Source organism: Polistes fuscatus, unplaced genomic scaffold (assembly GCF_010416935.1).
Source record: "Polistes fuscatus isolate 324 unplaced genomic scaffold, CU_Pfus_HIC Scaffold7, whole genome shotgun sequence".
Taxonomy (NCBI): Eukaryota; Metazoa; Arthropoda; class Insecta; order Hymenoptera; family Vespidae; genus Polistes; species Polistes fuscatus.
In genome coordinates this window covers 9,453,499-9,464,505 of record NW_025113151.1, presented here as the reverse complement: position 1 = coordinate 9,464,505, position 11,007 = coordinate 9,453,499, and the positions used below count along the sequence as shown (strand labels likewise).

The window sequence follows — 11,007 nt, the reverse complement described above, 5'->3', positions numbered from 1 at the left end:
AATTAGACCTTATAATATCATAATGAATATAATATACACAGATTCCTTCATTTATGCTGATTGATCGTTCTGCGTTGATTTTTTTACGCGGATAAAAATCGCGTAAATAATTTACTTCTATAAAAAAAGAACATAGTAAGAAAAACAGGTATATGTTATAAAAACATTTAAATTGCATAAATTAATAAAAAAAAAAATGATATTTTTAAAAAAATTAAAATAAGTTTTATTCGATGTCAGAATCTGTACTGCTGTATGTAAACCTTTCTGACTGCATAAGTGCAGGAATAAGTGTAATATACAGGGTGGACCACGAATCGTGATCAGTAGGGATTATTCTTGTTATTAGCAAAATATTCAAGATTACCTAGAAAAAATTTGAAAAGAAATTTACAAAAAATTTGCTACATACACGTTAAAACTCTCTTGAAACATATACATAATATAAATAATATAAATATTTTCGATCGGATTGCTAATTAATACTGAACACGATTCTTGAACCACCACAATATAGAGTAAATTTAATATAATTTTTAATAAAAAATAAAATAAAGTAGATAACTGAAAATGATAAACGCGTAATTTTGTAGTTAAAATTAATAACAAGTATGACATTTATAAATCCTCTAATTTTTATTTTTATAGCAATGAAGCAGTAGAATTAATATGAATGTTAAAAATGTGATAAGTTATTTATAATTGAAATTTCGCAATTGACAGACCAGGACTTTAAAATTACAAGGATTAAAATAAAGATTATAATAGACAAAAAAAAAAATGATGAGTTCTTCAAGACGTTAAACATAGCACAGTTACAACTATTGTTAATTCTCATAACTTACTTTGTTTATAAAATGTTTAGTAATCCTATTGTATTGATATACTATGTATAACATGATGGATAATATTCATAGTATATTAATACAAGTAGTTAATTTGTAATATTAAGAGAATCTATATTAGCCAGTAAATCTTTGACATCATCCTGTACTTGATCAGATGTATTAGATAGTGAAAGACGAGAGCAAAAGCTACTAAGCGTTTCAACTTGTTCAGACATATCTTTCTGTTTTTGTACATATACCATGAGCATACTAATTATATTATGTACTTCTTCTTTAATCTTAACCATATCTTCTTGAAGAGGTTTTCTATAATCTTGCATCATTCTTAATTTTTTCTGCGCTATTCGCAATGGACTACAACCATACTTATCCAATGAGTGTACATTTGTTCCCGCCCTTAAAAGCAATGTCACTACTGATATATTACTTGCAACTGCTGCTAGATGAAGCGGAGTATTACCTACGATGTCACGTTTATTAGGATCTGCACCATGCTCCAAAAGTAAATTTACTATTGCTTCGAAGCCTCTGCATACGTAGAAGTATTCAAGAATTATTATTATTATATATTATTTTGTTCAGTGTTAAATATTATTTACCTGCATGAGGCTAAATGAAGAGGTGTACGTCCTTGTTCATCACGACTATCTGGTGAAACACCAGACATTAACAGTCTTCTCATTAATTCGATATTGTTTGTGTAAGCTGCAAGTCGCATTTTACGTTCCATAAATTTCTCTCGAAAGTCTTTCCAACCAAAATGATCAGTACGGAAGTAATGTAGTGATCTCATTTTTCTTGGAATAATTTTTATGCTTTTTACTTCTCTTGCTGTAGGAAAAAATCTAGTTGAAGGAGTATAAAACCCCTAAAATATAAATATATTGCACAATTAATACAAAACAAACGCTCATAATGGTTCCATATTATCTAACTTTATTGTTCTTAATAACATGAAGAAACCCTTACTTGTGGCGGATATACAATGACTTCTCCCGATGTACTGGCACCCGAATTGTGACTGATATCAACAAAATTATAATTTCCACGTCCCAAACATAATGAAGATATGGGTAATTTCATATCCATTGGCCAAGCTGGGTTTATTCCAAACCGAGAAGTATTCTGTTCGTTTTCTTGTCCTTGATTTTGACTGCTAATTATACTCGTAACGGCTGTAGAAGTATTACAAGTGATCTGGCTACCAAGGGCCTCATGTTGTACAATTAAACTATCATTTGAATCGTTTCCAGTCTCAACACCAGAATCTACCGACGTCATATTGTATCTAAATGTTTTGCAATGTTGAAATGCTTTTCACGCAGAGAAAGAAAGAAAGAAACAGACAAAGAAATAGACACGATGTTTATCAAACTCTATTATTATATATATATGTATGTATGTATGTATGTATATATATGTATGTATGTATATGTAAATATATATTCACCTGAGTATTTGGAAATCTATCTGTGCCAAAATAATAACAGAGATACTAAAAGACTCTCAAATCAGCTGGTTTACAATTTGCTTGTACTACGAATCACAGAGAACCTGACAGTTGTTCTTAGTTAGTATAGAAACTCGCGCATGTAAACATAGTAAGATTCCCGAAGTCGAATGTGGCGCCGCCTATTTTTATGGGTATTGAACTATACTTTATAGGTAATTTTTTGTTATTAATGGTTTTTTTTTTTGGAAAAAAATTTCAACGAATAGACAGAATCTAAAACAGTAGCCAACATTGATCAAACAAAACTAGATCTTTGATACATATTACTACCATCCGAATTTATCCCTTTTATTGCTGGATTTGATATCTTTGATACAAAGTGTCAAGTGAAGCTTGTAAGATTTATTCTATGCTTGTGGTATCCAAAAATATGGCGCCCAAGTGAAGGACGCTCAATCGAGGATACGGAGCTTTAGAAGATTTATAGAAATAAAGTAAAACAATAATTCGAGAGAAATGAGTAATCTTTCACCATTCGGTGGTGGAAAGAATCCACCTTGGGTTCGTAATACAGGTAAGACAATATTATGCGTTAATATAAAATGGAAAAGTTGCATGTCGTTCCGTGTGCATAAAACAATGTTGCCAAATTTGTGTTAAAATTTATATAAGTTGAAAAAACTTTTTTAAGGATATTACTTACAATATAATTATAATGAAGTAATTATTTATATTTATAAGTAAAATAGAATATAATTTTATTAAAATATTGTATATTTTATTAATATTTGGAAATAATTATTCTAGATTTGTATGTATTTGTGTGCATGCGTGCGCGAGCGCTTGTGTGTGTGTACGTGCACATGGGTGGGCGGGCGGTGTATAAAATGATATTAAAATCTATACTAATGAATGACTTCATTATTTTATTACAGTGATAAAAATAATTATAATATTCTATTCTCAAAGCTTATTGTACATATCTCTTGTATGAATTAAATACTACTTTAATTTGGATAGTATGCAGCAATGTATTTAATTGTATAACTTGTTATTTGTTTCATTAAAAAGAAAGTACATAAATACTTTGATTATATAACAAATATTAAATAATACTTCACATTTATATTATATTTGATTTCTTTGGATTTGCATTTATAGGACAAGGTATCCAAAATATTCAACAGCAAATGTTAGGTCAGGCAATGGGTACTATTGGGGGACAACCTATGGTCCAATATCAACAGCAAACACAACAAGTCTATCAACAAAGCTTGGGTTTACAGCAGGTCAATGAAACATGTTATATTATTATCAAAAAACAACATTAAATTTATAATTATTTTTTTTTCTACAGCCGAATATAACAATGGCTTCAATGGCTACTCTCGGTACTAATTTACCATCTGGAATTGCTGGGCAATTGTATCCACAAGTTGCTACAGTTTCTTATCCGACTCCAAGAGCTTTAAATACAAATGCATTTCAACAGTCTGTAGCTGGTGTGCCCCAGCAAGTACAACAGAATGTACCTTCATCATCACCAAAACAAAGAGTCTTTACAGGAACAGTTACTAAAGTACATGATAATTTTGGTTTTGTTGATGAAGATGTATTCTTTCAAACAAGGTGAGTAAAAGAAACTGATCAATTTTGATAAAAATCATTTAACGTTCTCACTGGGATGTGCCACCAGTGGTACATGTATGACTCTTCTATTAAATGATTTATATCACCAACAGTTCACGTATAGTTATTCCACTAGTATTACAAATGTTATAGGTAATCATTTGTATTTCAGCGCTTGTGTAAAGGGTTCTAATCCAATAGTAGGAGATCGTGTACTTGTAGAAGCATCTTACAATCCTTCCATGCCATTTAAATGGAATGCTACAAGAATACAAGTATTACCTATGGTAAATAATAATAGCAATACTAATACACAGCAGACGAATCAAGGAAATCGACAGCAACAACAAGTTAATCGGCCATCGGGAACTTATAACGCCGTACCTCCTCCTGCAGAAAATACAAATAATAGGTACGAGTGATTTAATAATAAAAATTTTCCAGAAAAATTGAAAAAATTAGTTTTACACCACTGAGAACAGGTCACAAAATAAACAGCATTGACCGTATCTAATAATAGTTTTTCTTTACATTGACATTCTGCATTTAAATTTTGAAAAATAATTTTGTCATTAAAAGGTTTTCAACTGCTACAACAAATACAAATATGGCTAGTAATCGTAATAAAGTTGGGAGAGTTAGAGAGAGATCACCGCGCGAACGTAGGAATGAAGAGGAAGAGATTGAAAGAAAGCGACGTCGAGAAGAAAGAATTAGAGAACGAGAAAAAAAAGAAGAACGCAGTCCATCGAGAACTAGAAGAAGTAAATCTCCTAGACCTCGTAGGCGTACCAGGGTAGTGCCGCGATATATGGTTCAAATACCAAAAATCGCCCTTGATTTGTTAGTAATCTACACTTTGCCATTTTCTACCTCCACGAATTCATAATTATCAATTAATCTTAAGTGATATTATTGTTTATTAATTACAGACCTGAAGCAGATGTTCTTGAAATAAGAAGACGTTATCAAAATATGTATATTCCTAGCGATTTCTTTTCGACTAACTTTAGATGGGTTGATGCTTTCCCACCACATATGCCATTTACCCTAAACAAACCTTGCTCTTTTCATGTTATGCACAAGGATGTAGATCCATGTACAGAAAATACTGCAGTACTAGAGCCTTCTGATGCCGATTATCTCTTTTCTGCAAAGGTTCGTTAAATTATATAAATTAATTAATTAACAATTCACTTTACTTGTATTTTATTATGATTTAACGCAGGTTATGCTTATATCAATGCCTGCCATGGAAGAAATTTATAAGAGATGTTGTGGAGTCTCAGAGGACAGAGACCCTGATCGTGACTATATACATCCCACACGCCTTATAAATTTTTTAGTAGGCTTACGAGGTAAAAATGAAACAATGGCCATTGGTGGACCATGGAGTCCTTCCTTGGATGGACTAAATCCCGAAAAGGATCCTTCGGTATTGATCAGAACGGCTGTCAGAACCTGTAAAGCACTTACAGGGATAGATTTGTCCAGCTGCACTCAGTGGTACGATTTTGCAAATATTGGTATTCCTTTATGTAACGTACGTTTAAATTACAATTACAGATCATTTTTTTTTATTTTTCTTTTTTAATTTTTATATTTTTTTTTTATTCTTTTTTTTTTTTTAAATCAAAGCTCCCTTGTTGAGCAATGTGATGTTTACAAATTTTTCTGCCCGTTATAATGCACCATTGAAATATTCGGTTATTGAATTTCCATAAATCATTATTATGGTAAATTTCGATTTCAATTTCTTTTAATAATCAGTGTCATGTTGTCTTCTTATGACTTCGAACTTGTATAGTTCGCAAAATTACATTGTACATAGTTTTCTTGAGAGAGAAGCTACTAAAGTTTAATTAGCATGGCGTAGCATTAAGATGCGTCTATGACAGGGTATACCGTTCGTGATCGAGAAAAAAAAGAAAGGAATGTAGATTTTAATAAGTTTCTCACTTGATAAACTAAGATTGTAGCTAAATCTCTACATAGGAGGTACGTATTTATTTTATGCACGACCAACCAACGAAGATTGCTGTGCACTGGATCCTGTTTCAAGCACCTCAACGATGAAATATGAGCAGTCGCGGCAGACAAATCATCACTATTGTTCAATTACTGTTGTGATCTACTCATTTGTGCTTTCTCAAAATGGTCTACGTTGTACGCTGTGCGTGGCTTTGTATGCAGTGCGTGGGCTTAACGAACAAGCGAACGATCACTTAGCATATAAGGCAAGGCTAAGCAGCATTAATCTGAGTTGACGTTTGGGTATTGTTTTTCCTTGCGGCACAGGTACCGCTTCCTGGAACTCTACTACAGACGTGCAGAAACGACCCACAAGTCAGGGCGAGTGGTGCCCTCGCGCGTTGAAACCGTGATACTATTTCTCCCAGATGTATGGAGCTGTGTGCCTACCAGATTGGAGTGGGATGGGCTACAACTCAACTATAAGAAACAACTGGAACGAAAATTGCTGCGTGCTGCCTCTAACCCCGACGATTTGGATGCTGCCAATGACACTGATGAGGCTGCCGTCGCTGATCAAAAGGCACTGCCAACATCATCCCATAATATTTTTACCTTTTTATTATCTTATTATGTATACATGCAGCTGTTTCCTACTACTAAACTGAATTTTCAGTAGGCGATAATTGCCCATCGATCCAACTTATATTCCAATTCTTTCTGTGAGAATCTATATTCTTTTGCGATTACTTTCTCTACTTAGAAATTTTGAAGCATATTATTTATTCAGTGAGAGATTTATCATAGATATAAATTCTATACATCGAAAAAGGAAAAGGAATGTATTGAGATGTTAGTAGCTTTACGTTATAATATTTTTTAGTTTAGTTCCTTAATATTTGGTATAAGGAGGAATATATTTGGCATTGTTCATAGTAAAATATATCCATAAACAAAGATACTATTTAACTATAATATTAATTAATATAAAGAGTCAATTTTTACATAGAATTAGTAACATAACAGTTTCTGGTAGTTCTCTCTCTCTTAGTCTTTTTATTATCAAATAATTATATTAGATCAGGTGTAAAAATGATCGATGGGTAATGTATTGCAGATTCTCCCTTAGCCATTGGCAGTTTCATTGCATTAACAAGAGACGCAAGCAAGCCTAGCTCGGAGAAGAGCACAGCTGAGCCATTCCCATTCCTGATACCTTCACCTCTATCATTGATAAATTATTCATTCATTTCATTTGCTCATCGTTATATACTACTACATTACTGGTAATATCCATAACCTATCAACGACACAGACACCAGAGCCAGGACACTATGAGAATTTAGCAGTTATTTAAGTCATACTTGAGGGACATCGTGAATGAAGAAAGGTGTATCATTACTATGTGAGAGAATGATTAAAGAGAAGAATGGCGAAAGAATGAAGAGGGAGTGGTTTCGTTTCGTTATAGGGGCTGCTTCTGTTCTGTAGATTCCTATTAATCTTTTTTACTTCTACAAGCTAATATATTTTTTCTGTTTTCAGGATGATATGGCACCAGAAAAGAAAGATCCAACCCATTATTCTCAGTTGGATCCAAAATCTATGAATGTATGTTATTATTTTATAAAATGATAATTATACTTAACACATTGTGGACCACTAATGAGATATAATACCATCTCGATCAAAAAAATAGTAGATGATTTTTAGGAATATTTGTCTCGAAAATTAGAAATGCTATTAACACGTATTTTTTTAAATTTTATTTATTGACTCTGGTGATCAATACTTGATTGCTGAGTAAATTAAGAGAAAAGATGATCAGTCCGCAATGTGTTAATATTTACTCATTAATATATGCATATATATATATATATTTATATTTTTTTGATTGACAAAGGTGAATGATTTACGTCAAGAATTAGTTGCACGAAATTTAAGCTCTAAAGGGCTAAAATCGCAATTACTTGCACGTCTTTTAAAAGCTATCAAATTAGAACAGGCTAAAGAAGAAGGACGCCAAGATGATGTTGAAGATAATGAAGATACATCACCACCTCCAAAAGAGGATGACGAAAAGAAATTCAAGGAAAATAAAGATGTAAAGGTCGAACACACATAAATGATGTGTATATATATACATACATATATACATATTTATTGGAAGTATTTAAGATTAAGATAGTTTATTTAAATATTTAAGATTAAGATGATTTTATTAAAAGATTAAATAACTACATAATATAATTAAAAATTGAATGATATTTAAGTGTTAGTATGTACGTTAATTTACAGCATGACGAAGATAAGAGAAAACTATACGAACGCGAACGAGCCATACTTGAGAAAAGATATACATTACCAGAATCTTCTCACATTATTGTTCATCCATCTAGATCAGCAAAAAATGGAAAATTTGATTGTACAGTTATGTCGTTAAGCGTTTTACTCGACTACAGACCAGAGGACACGAAGGTACATATAAGTCCTTTATTTGCTAAATCAATTAACTCCACAAACTAGAGTAGAGAAAATTGATAAAATTACATGTTACTGTGAATTAGGCTCATATTATACTTTTGATGTATTATTTATTTACTGTTATTCAATCATATATTAATTATATATGAATTTGATTAATTTCAAATACTTCAAATTTTTACAGGAACATTCGTTCGAAGTGTCTTTATTTGCCGAATTATTTAATGAAATGTTAATGCGAGATTTTGGTTTTCGCATATATCGATCATTATGCAATTTGCCTGAAAGACCTAAAGAAAAAGATGAGGATAAAAAGAAGGATAAAAAAGATGATAAAAAAGATGATAAAAGAGACGAGAAAAAAGATGATAGAAGACGTGAAGATGATAGGAAATGTAATAAAAAAGAGGAAAGGAGAGATGACAAAAAAAGAGAAGGTAGTAAAGATAAAAAAGATGATAAAGAAGCGAAGAGTAAGACTGATGATAAGGATCGAGACAAAGAAAAGAATGATGATGAAGATGATGATGACTTCGAGGAATCTGAGGTATTTTAATGCAAAAAAAGTTAACACTTTCTGAACCAATAATGTAGTCGTATATCATTCTAAAATCTTCAACTTTTTATTAACCATTCATTAATTTTATTATATTAGTACTTCCAACAATGAATTATTTTTTAGAATTTAAAACTACGACTGATTATAAGTAATATAAAGCTGATCACGAAAGATTTAATTGAAATTAGTTTGATTCATTGATTTTTGTTGTCTTAATCTTTATTTACAATAAAATAAAAATTTTCTTGTAGGATGACGATTCGGTTAAAGACGGTAAAAAAGATAAAGACAAAGATGGAAAAAAGAGAAAAACAAAACTATATACATATGATCCTTATTTACTTTTATCCTTTGTATATTTTGATCAAACGCATTGCGGATACATATTTGATAAAGATATAGAAGAACTTATTTATACTTTGGGACTGAATTTGTCACGAGCACAAGTTCGTAAATTAGTACAGAAAGTGGTTACTAGAGATTCCTTGCATTATCGAAAATTAACTGATAAAGCTAAAGATGACAATGGGAAAGATGAGAAAGATGCAGATAAAAGTGACAATGGAAAGAATCAGAACGAAGAAGATTTATTGCGTTCATTGGCTCTTGGTAAGTTTAACTATCTTTTAAAGAATTTTTCTAATATATTTCAGTTTTTATAACAAAAAATTCCTTTGTTTTTAGGTAACAAAAAATTATTACCTGTGTTCGTGTCAAGCGGACCACCTTCTAAACGTGCTAGAAGAGACGATAAATCTACAGGAATAACTGAAGAAGAATCGATACCGGAAGGATTTGTTTTATATAAAGGTTCTTTATTAGACGTTGAGAAATTAATTGGTCAATTAAAAAGATCTGAAAAAGCTCGTGTAGATACAGAAAATCGTATGATAGAATTGCAAAATGAATTAGGAATTGTTAATGAAAAGTCAGTAAAACAAGGAAATAATTTAAAAGGTTTATCCGAAGATCTAAAGATTTATAAAGATAAATTAAGATGTACAGATGAAAAACTTAAGAAAGTATCGGTAAGTTCTTTTTAAATTTAATAAGTTAGACGAATGAAGAAATATATATAATATTTAATAATATTTATCATTTTTTTACAGACTGAATGTCATAGTTATTTAACTGCAGTAAAAAATATGTATCATATAGCTTCAAAAATGATGCAGGGTGACAACAAAAAGGTAGAAGTTGTGGAAATACAAGATGAAAAAATTGTAGCAGAAGTTAATGGCTCTGAGATAGAAAATAAATGCAAAATTGATACACGATGGGGTGATAGTAAAAGTGTAGTAAAAGAAGAAATCGAGAAGGATAGAAAATGTGACAATAAAATTTCCAATAGAAAGGAAATTACGGAAAGCGACAAAGAGAAGAAATAAATGGATATTGTTTTTCATAATGATATACATAAACACATTGGAACAATTTCATAATAAAGTATGATTGTGTTCAGCATTATTAGAAAACAACTATGATGTTAGAATTTAACTTTACACATGAGAAAGTCAGTGAACAAAAATTCAATTTTATAACATTTTGCATAAAGTGGCAAAATATAGGAAAATTCTTGTTATACTAAACGACTGATATATAATGAATCAAATGTTTAGTGATTAAAATAATAATAAATGTAAAATTTATTTATTATTATTTTCTGCATGGAAACTATTGATTTTTATTTAAAAAATAAATTCGTGAAAATATTAATGTAAACTTGATCTGCCATAAAGTGCCGGGTGGTAATACATAAATAATTTTGATGAACGTTTATATTTAATTTTACAAATATCTATACAGTACCTTTTTTCTTTTTTTTTTTATAAAAAAGAAGTTGCCAGAATTCACTTCGTGTCAAGCTTTTTATTTAAGAAAATTATATTCAAATATCATTTTAATTGAAATTTAAATCTAAATACTATATTTTCTCTTATTTCTTTCTTATTTATTCTTACTCTTTCTTAAATATTTCTTAGTCACTTTTGAAACATTAAAAATACCGTAAAGAAAGGTATTGAGGCGCCGTATATTACAAAAGTATTAAGTTATTGACGAAT

At 30.6% G+C, this 11,007-nt stretch overlaps 2 protein-coding genes across 4 annotated transcripts; one reads left to right on the top strand and one right to left on the bottom strand.

Moving 5' to 3' along the window:
- Positions 1-934: 934 nt before the first annotated feature.
- LOC122524446 (ankyrin repeat domain-containing protein 54-like) lies at positions 935-2,430 on the bottom strand. 2 transcript variants are annotated; one of them, XM_043646738.1, is made up of 4 exons: positions 2,299-2,430; positions 1,818-2,161; positions 1,448-1,716; positions 935-1,376 (listed from the first exon to the last, which is right to left on the bottom strand). In XM_043646738.1, exons 2-4 carry the CDS (start codon positions 2,127-2,129, stop codon positions 935-937), a joined length of 1,023 nt encoding a protein of 340 aa, XP_043502673.1. In that variant the 5' UTR covers positions 2,130-2,161; positions 2,299-2,430. The 2 variants fall into 2 exon arrangements, with proteins under 2 accessions (XP_043502673.1, XP_043502674.1); XM_043646739.1 differs by having other exon boundaries at positions 1,818-2,136.
- A 232-nt stretch (positions 2,431-2,662) lies between these two features.
- Positions 2,663-10,717, top strand: LOC122524445 (cell division cycle and apoptosis regulator protein 1-like). Of its 2 annotated transcripts, none has more exons than XM_043646737.1 (15): positions 2,663-2,875; positions 3,463-3,590; positions 3,659-3,930; positions 4,103-4,342; positions 4,510-4,773; positions 4,863-5,088; positions 5,159-5,436; positions 6,229-6,484; positions 7,447-7,512; positions 7,805-8,005; positions 8,200-8,379; positions 8,570-8,932; positions 9,196-9,553; positions 9,629-9,972; positions 10,054-10,717. In XM_043646737.1, exons 1-15 carry the CDS (start codon positions 2,818-2,820, stop codon positions 10,330-10,332), a joined length of 3,513 nt encoding a protein of 1,170 aa, XP_043502672.1. In that variant the 5' UTR covers positions 2,663-2,817; the 3' UTR covers positions 10,333-10,717. The 2 variants fall into 2 exon arrangements, with proteins under 2 accessions (XP_043502672.1, XP_043502671.1); XM_043646736.1 differs by having other exon boundaries at positions 7,805-8,011.
- Positions 10,718-11,007: the final 290 nt, after the last annotated feature.